At 34.8% G+C, this 17383-nt stretch overlaps 1 protein-coding gene and 1 pseudogene across 1 annotated transcript in view; both read left to right on the plus strand.

The window, feature by feature from the left end:
* The first annotated feature begins 298 nt into the window (after positions 1-298).
* Positions 299-5271, plus strand: LOC140549749 (uncharacterized; annotated as a pseudogene).
* Positions 5272-9428: 4157 nt separating this feature from the next.
* LOC140549580 (uncharacterized) overlaps positions 9429-17383 on the plus strand; it is an 85765-nt gene continuing 77810 nt past the window's right edge. The window contains 1 exon segment of the mRNA XM_072673332.1: positions 9429-11625. Within this exon segment, the coding sequence (XP_072529433.1) occupies positions 9957-11625 (1669 nt within the window). The 5' untranslated portion in view covers positions 9429-9956.

A 17383-nucleotide genomic window follows, 5' to 3' on the forward strand; every position in this document is an offset into this window, starting at 1 on the left:
CATGTATTATAACTGACCTAATTACTGAAGCTTTTTTAACTAAAAAAATAAATGAATGCATTGATTCCTCTTCCTCACAGAATCAATTCATAAAATCAGAACAATCTGGGATGGTGGGTAGAAAGAGGAAATACTTTCCAGTAGTTAATCAGTCCTCCAGTGTTTATTTAAAATTTCTAAAATGTGTAGATAAATATACTTAGACAACCATTACTATACCTGAACAGACTGTCCAAGTAAAGCCTATATGTGGGGAAACACTGAAGTAGTTTAGCATCCCCATTGGTATAGTTGTAAAATGAGAGTAAGGTATATGAAATTGACAAATTGTGAACTATTGTGTCCTGTCTCACAAAGAAAAATCCAATGAAATAAAACAGGTTTAAAATGGATCAATTAAAAACACACAAGAATGTAATTAGCAATCTTTCCAGAAGCTCCGGTTCGAAAAATAAATGTATTCATTGTCATTCCTCTCCACACGAACAAACTCAAAAGAATACAGGTATAGGAACATCTTACCACTGCTCAGACTGCGAGAAGAGTTTTATAAAACATAGTGCTTTCCAAAAACACCAGCTCATTCACACTGGAGAGAAACTGTATTACTGCTCAGAGTGTGGATTGAGTTTTAAAAAGAGTGGTACCCTCACAAAACATCAGCGCATTCACACAGGAGAGAAACTGTATCACTGCTCAGAGTGTGGAAGGAGTTTTAATCAATAGGGTGCTCTTCAAACACACCAGTGCATTCACACTGGAGAGAAACTGTATCACTGCTCAGGCTGTGGAAAAAGTTTTAAACAGCAGAGTGGTCTTCAAAGACACCAGTGCATTCACACAGAGAAACCCTATTGCTGAAAGTGCTTTCCACATTCAAATTTAAATACACACAAATTAGATTAATGCTTCACAAAATATGAGCCAGAAAACTGAACAAGGCAATTACAGCGTCTGGAAATGTAAATATATGGACAAAGTCGTATGTCTTTGTCCATATAAATATAAAATAATGGGCAGTAATCAGTGTTGCAAATTTGCGAATTGTCCTGTTCAGATTAACAATACATAAATTTCCCTAAATCAGAGCAGTCGCATTAATCACCAGTTAAAAACCTGACAATGGCACCCCACCTACAGTAGAGGAGCCATTCATATGTAAGTTAGGACACTTGTGGCTAAATAAATTCAAACAAAGCCAATTGAAACTGTGTATTTATTTACAAGGGATCTGCAGTGCAACAAGCACTTAAACATTTAAACTTTTTACATTTCATACTTCATTAAGAGTTTTATCATATGCCCCGTAAACAGGCAGTTCCACTGTAGAGTCAAATTCTTTATTTGCTAATCATCCAACAATGTGCAAACTATTTAGACAGATACATATACAAAAAAGTAATAAAAGGCATGTGGATTTCATCCTACAGACATATATAAACAAATAAACATTGTAAAATTAGCTAAAATCAGAATATGTTAAAGTAATACTGTTATGATAAACTAAAAGTATTTTTTTAAATAAGTAAAATAGGGGAACACACTCTACACTCCTAATATTTTGGTGTAACTGATGGATTTAAAAAGAAACAGGTGTGTTAAAAACACTCCGGATTAAAAGGATTAGTTTTATAAATATGGAATAGCCCTTATTGCAAGTGTCCTGCTGCTCTTAGTGTTCCACTCAGACTGTGGAAAAAGTTTTAGAAACAGTGATGCCCTCAAAGCACACCAGTGCAGTCACACAGGAGAGAAATCGCATCACTGCTGGTATTATATGGGGTGTCCGTGTGGGATGAGTTTTAAAGAGTAGTGCCCTCAAAAAACATCAGTGCATTCACACTGGAGTAACACTGGATTACTGCTCAGAGTGTGGAAAGAGTTTTAATCAACAGAGTGGTCTTCAGAAACACCAGCTCATCCATTGAAAAATGTTACATCAAAGTAAAAGCTGGAGAACTACAGGAAATGATTAATTCCATAAAGTTTCTGCCATGAGAATAGATGAGTATTCTTTTTCCAGTATGTCTTGATAATGAACTTCCATTAGTCATTACCTGTTAGGTAGTCAGTATCGTTAACTTACCAGTAGTACATATTGTTGCTGTAACTCAAAAATCTCCAAAATGGCAATTTTGTTGCAGAAGGAGTAAAAAACCTTTGATGGAAGTCAGTGTAACAAGATTTTTTTCCAAAACATAATTTCTATTGGTCCATTCATTTTTCTAATGTGTTTTCTTTACATTCCTAATGCATGTTTATGTAATATATATGTATTTTTATTTCTGATGTGTTTCTAAACTTTCCTTTTACTGGTTTACCTTTTACTTAGTTATTTAGTTGCATTTTTGATTTGGTAATGTATTTTTATGTTGTGCTATTTAATAATGGCTGTTTTTTAATAATCAGCTTTTGGTAAAATGTGAAAATCCTATTTAATGACCTATTTTGGTCTATTTCGTGCCTCTCCACAAATGTTATTCCCCACATCATACTTCAGCAAGTATTAAAATGCTGCATAATTAATATTCAGCCTTTCTTTTGTTTTTTAAACAAATAGAATAATGTATATTTACAAACAATATTCTAGACTAGCTGTTTATATTTTACCTTTAGTTGCTCCCATGAATACTTTACATGTGTTGCTCTTTATGTTTTTAACTGAACCATGGATGAAACAGTTAAATAAAAGTTAAAAACTGCTATTTAAAGCAATTTAATATAATTAAAATTATTAATTATTTCTATATTTCATTTAGTAACAAGGAAGTAGAAAGTTTTAGAACACAATATAGAGAGTTTCAGTAATATTTCTATTTTGTTCACTGTAGAGTTTTATTACTCTACAGTAAAAAATTTTGTTAGTTTTTTATTAGTAGTAGTAAATTAGATTGCATACAATGAACCAATCCTTGCCTTGAATAATTTAGAACAAATAACACCTGAATTGTGTTTTGAGCTATTTAACACCGTGTTTAAATGGTGTGTGAAATGTGTGTAAATTATATTAATTAGTATAACGGGAGCTGTTTGTAAAGGTTTTGGGAGTTTGTAGTTAAATATCAGTATAACATTTAACCCTCTAAAGCTTTAAACACTATAAACGTGTATAGTTATAACATTTCTTGTAGGGTTCAGATCTTTCAAATATTACTGAATGCATTTCACTTTAAGGAAAGAACTCAGGAAGGCAAAGTAAAAAAGCTTCCAGAACAGATGTTGCTTAAGTGAGAAATAATGGACCTTATAGTATATGTAAGTGAGGACACTTGACACTTAATAAATTAAAACAAGATCATGAAGAACAAAAGGGTAACATACGACAAAAAAAAAAAGCAGCATCAACTTGTTACATTTGATATTTTTTATCAGCATACTCCAGTAATAAGATATTTATTATATGCACAGTAGACAGGCAGTTCCACTACATTTACAGTTACATTCTTCTACAAACAAATAAACATCATAAATATTGAAATTAGAATATGTTAAAGTAATACTTAAGTTAAACTAATAGTATTTATATACATTAGAGCCAGTAAAGCTCTATGCTTTTTAGGTGTAAAATAGCAGATATAGAGAATAGAGGAGCAGCTCTACTGAAGGTAAAGAACTCGTCTACACTTTTACACACTGTTTTGCACACAAATTAATTTGAGTGACATCCCATTCTTAATTCATAGGGTTTAATATGATGCCAGGTCACCCTTTGCAGCTATAATGGCTTCAATTCTTAGGGGAAGACTTTGCACAACGTTTAGGAGTGTGTTTATGGGAATTTCTGATTGTTCTTCTAGAAGCACATTTGTGAGGTCAAACACTGCTGTTGGACGAGAAGGCCTGGCTAGCAGTCTAAACTCTAATTCATCCCAAAGGTGTTCTGTCGGGTTGAGGTCAAGTTCTTTAACACCAAACTCGCTCATCCATGTCTTTATGGACCTTGCTTTACGCAATGGTCCACAGTCCTGTTGGAACAGGAAGGGGTCATCCCTGTTTGCGTGAAATTGATAAAAATCTCTTGGTATGCTGAAGCATCAAGTACCGTTCTCCTGGCAACGTCCAAACCCAACAAGCTTTAAATTGTGCATGGTGATGTAAGGATTAGATAGAAGGCAGCTGGACAGCCATGAAAATCCATTCCATGAAGCACTCTATGCACTGTTCTTGAGCCACATGTAGTTTGGAGTTTGGTCTGTTGCAGTACCACACTGGAATTCACTGAGTTCTGGAGAGAGACATAATCTTTCACAGATGTTTATAGCAGCAGTCTGCATGCCTAGGTGCTTGGTTTTATACACCTGTGGCCATGGAATTGATTGGAAAATCTGAATTTAATGAGTTTGATGGGTGAGTGAATACTTTTGGAATGACCTCCCATTTAATGAGTTTGATTTGTGAGTGAATGCTTTTGGAATGACCCCCCCCATTGCAAATATTCTGTTGCTTAAAGTTTACTTTCTCTCAAACATTTTAAAATGTACTTCCAGAACACCTTGAAGAGGAATCTCACTATGTTGTCAGCAGAAAAGACAAGAAGTGAGGATGGAGTTTCCAGAAGCTCTAGTTCAGAAAAAAAAAATGTTTATTGTTTTTCCTTTCTACAAGAACAAACTCAAATCAAAACAGGAAAAGGGACATCTTACCACTGCTCAGACTGCGAGAAGAGTTTTATGGAACATGGTGCTTTCCAAAAACACCAGCGTATTCACACTGGAGAGAAACCTTATGACTGCTCAGAGTGTGGAAAGAGTTTTAGACAGAGTAGTGATCTCAAAAGACACCAGCGCATTCACACAGGAGAGAAACCATATCACTGCTCAGAGTGTGGAAAGAGTTTTAATCAACAGAGTGCTCTTCAAACACATCAGCGCATTCACACTGGAGAGAAACCGTATCACTGCTTAGAGTGTGGAATAAGTTTTAGAGAGAACAGTACACTCACAAAACACCAGCGCATTCACACAGGAGGGAAACCATATCACTGCTCACAGTGTGGAATGAGTTTTAATAAACAGAGTTCTCTACAAACACACCAGCGCATTCACACTGGAGAGAAACCATATCACTGCATAGAGTGTGGAAAGAGTGGTTTTCAAAGACACCAGCTCATTCACACAGAGAAAGTAGTTCAACAGACCACTCCATAAAAGATGGCAGATGCCACCACTGTGTCAAAGAAACACACAAATAAGATAAATGCACAAAATATGATGGTTAAACCAGAAAAGTGAACATAGCAATGCATATTACAGTCTCTGGAAATGTAAATATATGGACAAAGTTTGTCTTTTTTATTATTATAGCCTATAGCAAGTAATAAAATGTTGCATAATCCATCTTCAAACTTCATTTTTACCTTCTCACGTGTACTTTACATTTGTTACTTCATGTGTTTTATCTGAACTATGGATAAAATATTTGTTTTTAAAAAATCTAAATTCCCATTTTAATTCATTTTACATCATGTAAAATTGTTTTTATAGGTTTGTGATTTAGGAATATTGGGAGTAAAAGGGAGTAAAAAATATTTGAACAAAAATGTTTTTTTCTTTACAGTAAGATGTAGTTTTGTAAGATCTGTAATTTAGTGTTGTAATTATTTATTGGTATTATTATTATTATTAGTCAATTAGCTTGCATACAGTAGTAAGTAAGTAAACCTTACCTTGAATGAGTGAGAACAAATAACACCTGGATTGTGTTTTGAGCCTTGGTTATGGTGTGTGAAATGTGTGTTAATTATATTAATATAATAGGAGCTGTTTGTGAATGTTTTGGAGTTTGTAGTTTGGAAATAGGTTGATGTTTAACCCCCTAGAGCTTTAAACACACATATAGTTAGAACATTTCTGGTAGGATTATGATCTTTTAAATATTATTGAATCCATTGCATGTTAAGGAAAGAATCAGGGAGGCAATATAAAGACATTGAAGCTTTCTGAACAAATGTTGCTTAAGAGAGAAATAATGGACAGTAATCAGTGTTGTGAATTTGCCTATTCAGATTAACAATACTTTAACATAAAATTCCTTAAATCAGAGTAGTCGCATTAATCACTAGTTAAAAACCTGACAATGGCACCCCACCTACAGCTCTGAGGAGTAGCCTTTCATATGTAAGTGAGGACACTTGTGGCTAAAAAAAAATCAAACAAAGCCAATACACAGGAGCTCTGTGTATTTATTTACAAGGGATCTGCAGTAGAAACATAACCATCACTTAAACAAAACTGTAACACATCAGCTTTTTACATTTTATATTTTTAATCATCATACTTCATTAAGAGTTTTATCATATGCACAGTAAACAGGCAGTTCTACTATTAAGTTAAATTGTTTATTTGCTAGATTTCATCCTACAAACATATATAAACAATTAACATAATAAAATAAGAAAATCTGAATATGCTAAAGTAATACTGTCATGATATGTTTTTTTATGATAAACAAATAGCATTTTTAAATAAGTTAAGCAGAGGAAAACACTCTACACTCCAAATATGTGTGGTGTAACTGATGGGTTTGAACAGAAACAGGTGTGTTAAAAACATGATTAATGAAAAATGATTAGTTTTATAAATATGGAATGACCTCTCACTGCAAGTATTCTGCTGCTCTTAGTGTTTACTTTCTCTTATTTCTTAATCAGAAACACTTTGAGAGAACACCATAAAATGGATCTCACTATGTTGTCACCAGAAAAGATAAGATGTAAGGAGTTTCCTAAAGCTCAACAAAAATATATATTTTTATTGTTATTCCTCTCCACAAGACCCAAAAGAAAACAGGAAAAGAGACATATTAGCACTGCTCAGACTGCAAGAAGCACTAACATAGTGCTCTCCAAAAACACCAGTTCATTCACACTGGAGTGTTGAAAGAGTTTTAGAGAGAGTGTTACCCTCAAAACACACCAGTGTATTCACACTGGAGAAGCACTGTATCAATGCTCAGACTTTGGAAAAAGTTTTAGAAAGAGTGATACCCTCAAAGCACACCAGCGCATTCACACAGGAGAGAAACCAAATCACTGCTTGGATGATACAGTGTATATGTGTGGGATGAGTTTTAAAGAGTAGTGCCCTCAAAAAACACCAGCTTATTCACACTGGATAAAAAACGCATTACTGAAAGTGTGGGAGGATCTTTCGACATTCATATTTGAAGACACATAAATGCAGTGAGAATGAGGTTAAAGTTTTATTAAATATTATTCACTGAGAGAACCAGCATATCCATGGAATTATGTATGTTCTGTGGCAAATAGTTTAAAATACTTTAAACTAAGCACCCTCCTACTTTAAACCAGATTTGCATGTTTTTTGTATTCTTTTTCTGTTCTGTTTCTGAACGTTTGTGTTACTCGTTACTTAGATATTGTTGCCTTTTTGATTCTGCAATTGTTTTATTTTATGCTTACTACAGCAAGTATTAAAATGCGGAATAATCCATATTAATTATTATTAATTATTTCTATGGGTATTTGATTTAGGAATATTACACACAAGGGAGTAGAAAGAATTAGAACACAATATAGAGAGTTTCAGTAATATTTCTATTTTGTTCACTGTAGAGTTTTATCAGTAAGAATTAGTTGTGTTATGTCTGTAGGTTTTTTATTATTATTATTAGATTGCTTACAACAAACCAAATGAGAACAAATAACAACTGGATTGTGTTTTGAGCCTTGGCTAAGCTATTTAACTTTTTTAAACTATTTAAAACTATTTAACAGAACACTATCTTTAAATGGTGTATCAAATGTATGTATATTACATTAATGAGTATAACAGGTGCTGATTGTGAAGGTTTTGGGAGTTTGGGGTTAAATCGTAGTAAGACATTTAACCCTCTAAAGCTTTAAACACTATAAACGTGTATAGTTATAACATTTCTTGTAGGGTTCAGATCTTTCAAATATTACTGAATCCATTTCACTTTAAGGAAAGAACTCAGGAAGGCAAATTAAAAACACTGAAACTTCTAGAACAAATGTTGCTTAAGTGAGAAATAATGGACAGTAATCAGTGCTGTGAACTTGCCTGTTGAGATCAACAATACTTTCATATACATTTCCCTAAATTAGAGCAGTCGCATTAATCCCCAGTTAAAAACCTGACAATGGCACCCCACCTACAGCTCTGAGGAGTAGCCTTTCATATGTAAATGAAGACACATGTAGCAAAATTAATTAAAACAAGATCATGAGGAACTCAGTATGATTATTTAGATATGTGGTTAGAAGGAATCTGCAGTATAAACATAAACATCACCTAAACAAAAGGGTAACGTGAGAGTAAAAAAATAAAGCATCTTTAGCTTGTTACATTTTATATTTTTCATCAGCATACTTCAATAATCGAGATATGTATAATGTGCACATAAAACAGGCAGTTCCACTGAACAGTTACATTCTTCTATAAACAAATACACATCATAAATATTTAAATTAGAATATGTTAAAGTAATATTAACAGTATTTATATATATATTGGATTCATTTATATTAAGAAATGCAAATCACACAAGTTTCCCGCCACAGTTTTAAGAGGCGGGACCTTTATGATGACATCATATCCTGATTAGTTCTATTTGTGTGACCAACAGGCTGCTATGAAGTAGTTTTCATAGGACAGTCCTACTGAAGACTTGGCTTACCTTGGATGCAGCCCAAGCTTTGGAGCACAGATATAGAGAAAGAGGAGCAGCTCTGTTGAAGGTAAAGAACTCGTCTACACTTTTATACACTGTTTATACTGTATTTACAACTCCCTTTTACAGAACTTTATAGAGAAATGCTCTCTTTTTGAAGACAAGTTTGGGTGGGGAACAGATAAACACACCCCTAATATACTACTGCACTGCAATTTTGTACAGTAATATTACATCAAATGGTTAGAAATGTAAGAAATGGGAGGAAAGCACAGTTTATTAAAAAAATAATGTATGTTAACATTTACCAAACTGTACCAAAAACATGGTTAGCATGAAGGTTTGTGAGCTAAAACATAAGCTATATTGCCAAAAGTATTCACTCATCTGCCTTTGCACGCATATGAATTTGAGGGACATCCCATTCTTAATTCATAGGGTTTAATATGATGTTGGGTCACCCTTTGCAGCTATAACCGCTTCAACTCTTCTGGGAAGGCTTTGCACAAGGTTTAGGAGTGTGTTTATGGGGATTTTTGACCATTCTTCCAGAAGCACATTTGTGAGGTCAGACACTGCTGTTGGCTAGTCAAGTTCTTTTATACCAAACCCGCTCATACATCTATTTTCTTTGCTTTACGCACTGGTCTGGAGAGTGACTTAATTTTCACAAATGTTTATATTGAACAATGCATGTAAAATATGAACCTTAGCTAAAGTCATTTCCTTCCTCAGTGCTTTTCTGGACACCCTGTTCGAATGTCAGTAGACTCTTTTCTGACCAAATCAGAACAATCTGGTATGGTGGGTAGAAAGAGGTAAGATTGTCCAGTAGTTAATCGACCCTCCAGTCTCCAGTTTATATTTCTTGGGTGAAAAAAATAAAATGTGTTGCATATTGTCAATACATTGATAGCCATTAAATAGCCATTAAAGTAAATTAAATAAGTCGATTTTATGGCTAGGGAGACACTGGAGTATTCTAGCGGCCCCTTTCTCTTTGAATATCATTCTGTTTACCTTGGTATAGCTGACTATATGAAACTGACAAATTGTCAACCTCAGACACTATTCTCAAAAAGAAAATTTCAGTGAAATAAAAGAGAGAAAAACTCCAAAACCTAAATACTATTCTAAAGACTGTAACAATCTTCACTCCTTTTTTGTCTCATTGAAATTAAAAATCCCTCCATTAACCTCTACAAAATGTTTTTATTCAATTCTATAAAGAGTCCTCCATTTTCAGTTTGTCACTTTGTGGGTGTATTTTCTATTAAATTTCATGTTTTCTTCTCCACACAAGAATGATCTCTCATTGTAAGTCTTTTGTTGCTCTTAGTGTTTACTTTCTCTTATATCTCTTAAAATTTAATTCCAGAAACACCTCAAGAAACACCATGAAGAGGAATCTTACTATGTTGTCACCAGAAGAGATAAGATGTGAGGAGGGAGTTCCCAGAAGCTCCAGTTCTAAGAAAAAATCTATTCATTGTTATTCCTCTCCACAAGCACAAACCAAAAAGCATACAGGAAAAGAGTCATCTCACCACTGCTCAGACTGTGATAAGAGTTTTATGAAACGTAGTGCTCTCAAAAGACACCAGCTCATTCACACTGGAGAGAAACCATATCACTGCTCAGAGTGTGGAAAGAGTTTTAGGAAGAGTGATCACCTCAAAACACACCAGCGCATTCACACTGGAGAGAAACCGTATCACTGCTCAGAGTGTGGGATGAGTTTTAAAGACAGTGGTACCCTCTATAGACACCAGCTCATTCACACTGGAGAGAAACTGTTTTGCTGCCTAGACTGTGGAAAGAGTTTTAGGAAGAGAGATCACCTCAAAACACACCAGCGCATTCACACAGGAGAGAAACCTTATCACTGCTCAGAGTGTGGAATGAGTTTTAGAGAGAGTGGTACCCTTAAAAAACACCAGCGTATTCACACTGGAGAGAAACCGTATCACTGCTCAGAGTGTGAGATGAGTTTTAAAGAGAGTGGTGCCCTCAAAAGACACCAGTGCATTCACACTGGAGAAAAAACGTATCACTGCTCAGACTGTGGAAAGAGTTTTATGAAACATAGTGCTCTCAAAAAACACCGGTTAATTCACACTGGAGAGAAACTGTTTTGCTGCTTAGACTGTGGAAAAAGTTTTAGGAAGAGTGATCACCTCAAAACACACCAGCGCATTCACACTGGAGAGAAACCGTATTACTGCTCAGACTGTGGAAAGAGTTTTAGAGAGAGTGGTACCCTTAAAAAACATCAGCGCATTCACACTGGAGAGAAACCGTATAACTGCTCAGAGTGTGGAAAGAGTTTTAAAGAGAGTGGTGCCCTCAAAAGACACCAGCGCATTCACACTGGAGAGAAACCGTATCACTGCTCAGACTGTGGAAAGAGTTTTAATCAACAGAGTGGTGTTCAAAGACATCAGCGTATTCACACTGGAGAGAAACCTTATCACTGCTCAGAGTGTGGGATGAGTTTTAGAAAGAGTGATACTCTCAAAATACACCATCGTATTCACACAGGAGAGAAGCCACATCACTGCTCAGAGTGTGGGATGAGTTTTAATCAACAGAGTGCTCTTCAAGCACATCAGCTCATTCATACTGGAGAGAAACCACATCACTGCACAGAATGTGGGATGACTTTTAGAAAGAGCAGTACCCTCAAAGCACACCAGCGTATTCACACTGGAGAGAAACCACATCACTGCACAGAGTGTGGGATGACTTTTAGAGAGAGTTGCTCCCTCAAAAGACACCAGCGTATTCACACTGGAGTGACACCGTATTACTGTTCAGAGTGTGGAAAGACTTTTAGAGAGAGTGGCACCCTCACAAGACACCAGCGTATTCACACAGGAGAGAAACCGTATCACTGCTCAGAGTGCGGGATGAGTTTTAGAGAAAGTGGTGGCCTCAAAAGACACCAACGCATTCACACTCGAGAGAAACCATGTCGTTGAAAGTGTGAGAGGAACTTCCCACATTCTAATTTTAAGACACACAAATGCAGTGATAAGGTGGTTAACGCTTCACAAAATATGATGGTTAAACCATGTGAACAATGCCTGTATTACAGCATCTGAAAATGTAAATATATGGACACATATCCACGGGATGCAATGTTAATATCTCTCTTACTTAAGAATGAGCTCAACACATTCAAAGGTGGTTAAGCATAAACTGATTATGACATTCACTGACATCACAGAGAGAACCAGCTAATGCATGGAATAAGGTTTAAAAAATTGAGTATCCTCCAGCTGTAAACCAGATTTTAAATGGGTAGAAAGCAGCATTGTCTATGGGGGATCTACACTGGGTTAACAAACAAGAAATACACAGTGGTGCTTTGACCTTCAATTGACCTTCAAAAAAAGACATCAATTGAAAGATAATAAATCAGACGTCAAAGTAAATGTTGAAGAACTGCAGTGAATGATTCCTTCCATAACGATTTGCTGCTGTGAGGAGAGATGAGAGAATGTCCAACATTTCTTTGCAAAGTGAATTTTCATTTGTCATTACTTGCAGCTAACTAGTAGTACATAGTGTTGCCGTAAATCAAAAACCTTGTATTTCCGAAAATTGCAGGTCAGTGTGCAAAACATTGCATTCATGCATTTCTATCATGAATATTTTTCTAATGTGTTTTTTTTAACTGTAGTATTCAGTAAGTTTCTAATGCATGTTTCTGTATTAGTTTTGTCTTTCTGAAATATACTGATGTTTGTTTTTTTATTGCTATTGTGTTTGTGAACTGGTTACTGGTTATTGTTTATTTATCAGATTTAGCAATGTATTTTTATTTCATGGTTTTCATTAACGGCTGATCCTCTGTTGCTAAATGTGAAAATCCTCATAAACTCAAGTTAGAACACACAGTCCCTTCTTTATAAATTACAGCCTAAATTTCAGTCCACAGCCAGTATTTAGATGCTGCATAACCCTAATTCAGTCTTCATCTAAAATTTTAAACATATAGTGAATCACACTTCTGTCAATCACACGTTTGTCAAATCAACCCTTCCAGTTAAGAAGGAAAACTGATTGTGAATCAGCTTCACCTGCTGCAGTGCAAATGGAACAGACAACAGGTAGAAACGAGAGGCAATTTCTATGAAACATAGTACTTTCCAAAAACACCAGTTAATTCACACTGGAGTGTGGAAAGAGTTGTGGAGTGTTACCCTCAAAATACACCAGTGTATTCACACTGGGGAAGCACTGTATCAATGCTGAGACTTTGGAAAAAGTTTTAGAAAGAGTGATACCCTCAAAGCACACCAGCGCATTCACACAGGAGAGAAACCAATTCACTGCTTTGATGATACAGTGTATCTGTGTGGGATGAGTTTTAAAAAGTAGTGCCCTCAAAAAACACCAGCTTATTCACACTGGATAAAAAACGCATTACTGAAAGTGTGGGAGGATCTTTCAACATTCATATTTGAAGACACATAAATGCAGTGAGAATGAGGTTAAAGTTTTACTAAATATTATGGTTAAACCAGAAATGTGAACAATACAGATATTACACCCTCTGCAAATGTAAATATATGGACATATATCCACATGATGCAATGTTAATATCTATCTGACCTAAGAGTGAGATCAACACATTTAAAGGTGGTTGAGCTAAAACTACTTATGGCACTCACTAATATTACTAAGAGAACCAGCATATGCATGGAATTATGTATGTTCTGTGGCAAATAGTTTAAAATACTTGGAGCACCCTCCAACTGTAAACCAGATTTGCATGTTTTTTGTATTTTTTTTTCTGTTCTGTTTCTGAACTTTTCTGTTACCCGTTACTTAGATATTGTTGCCTTTTTTCGGCCTTTTTGATTACTACAGCAAGTATTAAAATGCTGAATAATCCATATTAAGCCATTTCATATCATTTAAATTATTTGTAAGGGTATTTGATTTAAGAATATTGCACATAAGGGAGTAGAAAGAATTAGAACACAATATAGAGAGTTTTGGTATTCTATTTTGTTCACTGTAGAGTTTTATTAGAGTTTTATCAGTAAGAATTAGTTTTGTTACATCTGTACGTTTTTTATTGTTATTGAGTTAGATTGCATACAACAAACCAAACCTTGCCCTGAATAAATGAGAACAAATAACAACTGGATTGTGTTTTGAGCCTTGGCTAAGCTATTTAACTTAACAGAACACTATCTTTAAATGGTGTGTCAAATGTATGTAAATTACATTAATAAGTATAACAGGTGCTGATTGTGAAGGTTTTGGGAGTTTGGGGTTAAATCGTAGTAAGACATTTAACCCTCTAAAGCTTTAAACATTATAAACGTGTATAGTTATAACAGTTCTTGTAGGGTTCAGATCTTTCAAATATTACTGAATCCATTTCACTTTAAGGAAAGAACTCAGGAAGGCAAATTAGCTGATGAGAACACCATAAAATGGATCTCACTATGTTGTCACCAGAAAAGATAAGATGTAAGGAGTTTCCTAAAGCTCAACAAAAATATATATTTTTATTGTTATTCCTCTCCACAAGACCCAAAAGAAAACAGAAAAAAGAGACATATTAGCACTGCTCAGACTGCAAGAAGCACTAACATAGTGCTCTCCAAAAACACCAGTTCATTCACACTGGAGTGTTGAAAGAGTTTTAGAGATTCACACTGGAGAAGCACTGTATCAATGCTCAGACTTTGGAAAAAGTTTTAGAAAGAGTGATACCCTCAAAGCACACCAGCGCATTCACACAGGAGAGAAACCAAATCACTGCTTGGATGATACAGTGTATATGTGTGGGATGAGTTTTAAAGAGTAGTGCCCTCAAAAAACACCAGCTTATTCACACTGGATAAAAAACGCATTACTGAAAGTGTGGGAGGATCTTTCGACATTCATATTTGAAGACACATAAATGCAGTGAGAATGAGGTTAAAGTTTTACTAAATATTATTCACTGAGAGAACCAACATATGCATGGAATTATGTATGTTCTGTGGCAAATAGTTTAAAATACTTGGAGCACCCTCCTACTTTAAACCAGATTTGCATGTTTTTTGTATTGTTTTTCTGTTCTGTTTCTGAACGTTTGTGTTACTCGTTACTTAGATATTGTTGCCTTTTTGATTCTGCAATTGTTTTATTTTATGCTTACTACAGCAAGTATTAAAATGCGGAATAATCCATATTAAGCCATTTAATATCATTTAAATTATTTCTATGGGTATTTGATTTAGGAATATTACACACAAGGGAGTAGAAAGAATTAGAACACAATATAGAGAGTTTCAGTAATATTTCTATTTTGTTCAGTGTAGAGTTTTATTAGAGTTTTATCAGTAAGAATTAGTTGTGTTATGTCTGTAGGTTTTTTATTATTATTATTAGATTGCGTACAACAAACCAAATGAGAACAAATAACAACTGGATTGTGTTTTGAGCCTTGGCTAAGCTATTTAACTTAACAGAACACTATCTTTAAATGGTGTATCAAATGTATGTATATTACATTAATGAGTATAACAGGTGCTGATTGTGAAGGTTTTGGGAGTTTGGGGTTAAATCGTAGTAAGACATTTAACCCTCTAAAGCTTTAAACACTATAAACGTGTATAGTTATAACATTTCTTGTAGGGTTCAGATCTTTCAAATATTACTGAATCCATTTCACTTTAAGGAAAGAACTCAGGAAGGCAAATTAAAAACACTGAAACTTCTAGAACAAATGTTGCTTAAGTGAGAAATAATGGACAGTAATCAGTGCTGTGAACTTGCCTGTTGAGATCAACAATACTTTCATATACATTTCCCTAAATTAGAGCAGTCGCATTAATCACCAGTTAAAAACCTGACAATGGCACCCCACCTACAGCTCTGAGGAGTAGCCTTTCATATGTAAATGAAGACACATGTAGCAAAATTAATTAAAACAAGATCATGAGGAACTCAGTATGATTATTTAGATATGTGGTTAGAAGGAATCTGCAGTATAAACATAAACATCACCTAAACAAAAGGGTAACGTGAGAGTAAAAAAATAAAGCATCTTTAGCTTGTTACATTTTATATTTTTCATCAGCATACTTCAATAATCGAGATATGTATAATGTGCACATAAAACAGGCAGTTCCACTGAACAGTTACATTCTTCTATAAACAAATACACATCATAAATATTTAAATTAGAATATGTTAAAGTAATATTATCAGTATTTATATATATTGGATTCATTTATATTAAGAAATGCAAATCACACAAGTTTCCCGCCACAGTTTTAAGAGGCGGGACCTTTATGATGACTTCATATCCTGATTAGTTCTATTTGTGTGACCAACAGGCTGCTATGAAGTAGTTTTCATAGGACAGTCCTACTGAAGACTTGGCTTACCTTGGATGCAGCCCAAGCTTTGGAGCACAGATATAGAGAAAGAGGAGCAGCTCTGTTGAAGGTAAAGAACTCGTCTACACTTTTACACACTGTTTATACTGTATTTACAACTCCCTTTTACAGAACTTTATAGAGAAATGCTCTCTTTTTGAAGACAAGTTTGGGTGGGGAACAGATAAACACACCCCTAATATACTACTGCACTGCAATTCTGTACAGTAATATTACATCAAATGGTTAGAAATGTAAGAAATGGGAAGACAGCACAGTTTATTAAAAAAATAATGTATGTTAACATTTACCAAACTGTACCAAAAACATGGTTAGCATGAAGGTTTGTGAGCTAAAACATAAGCTATATTGCCAAAAGTATTCACTCATCTGCCTTTGCACGCATATGAATTTGAGGGACATCCCATTCTTAATCCATAGGGTTTAATATGATGTTGGGTCACCCTTTGCAGCTATAACCGCTTCAACTCTTCTGGGAAGGCTTTGCACAAGGTTTAGGAGTGTGTTTATGGGGATTTTTGACCATTCTTCCAGAAGCACATTTGTGAGGTCAGACACTGCTGTTGGCTAGTCAAGTTCTTTTATACCAAACCCGCTCATACATCTATTTTCTTTGCTTTACGCACTGGTCTGGAGAGTGACTTAATTTTCACAAATGTTTATATTGAACAATGCATGTAAAATATGAACCTTAGCTAAAGTCATTTCCTTCCTCAGTGCTTTTCTGGACACCCTGTTTGAATGTCAGTAGACTCTTTTCTGACCAAATCAGAACAATCTGGTATGGTGGGTAGAAAGAGGTAAGATTGTCCAGTAGTTAATCGACCCTCCAGTCTCCAGTTTATATTTCTTGGGTGAAAAAAATAAAATGTGTTGCATATTGTCAATACATTGATAGCCATTAAATAGCCATTAAAGTAAATTAAATAAGTCGATTTTATGGCTAGGGAGACACTGGAGTATTCTAGCGGCCCCTTTCTCTTTGAATATCATTCTGTTTACCTTGGTATAGCTGACTATATGAAACTGACAAATTGTCAACCTCAGACACTATTCTCAAAAAGAAAATTTCAGTGAAATAAAAGAGAGAAAAAAACTCCAAAACCTAAATACTATTCTAAAGACTGTAACAATCTTCACTCCTTTTTTGTCTCCTTCAAATTAAAAATCCCTCCATTAACCTCTACAAAATGTTTTCATTCAATTCTATAAAGAGTCCTCCATTTTCAGTTTGTCACTTTGTTGGTGTATTTTCTATTAAATTTCATGTTTTCTTCTCCACACAAGAATGATCTCTCATTGTAAGTCTTTTGTTGCTC

This window comes from Salminus brasiliensis, chromosome 2 (genome assembly GCF_030463535.1).
Source record: "Salminus brasiliensis chromosome 2, fSalBra1.hap2, whole genome shotgun sequence".
In the NCBI taxonomy this organism is placed as follows: Eukaryota; Metazoa; Chordata; class Actinopteri; order Characiformes; family Bryconidae; genus Salminus; species Salminus brasiliensis.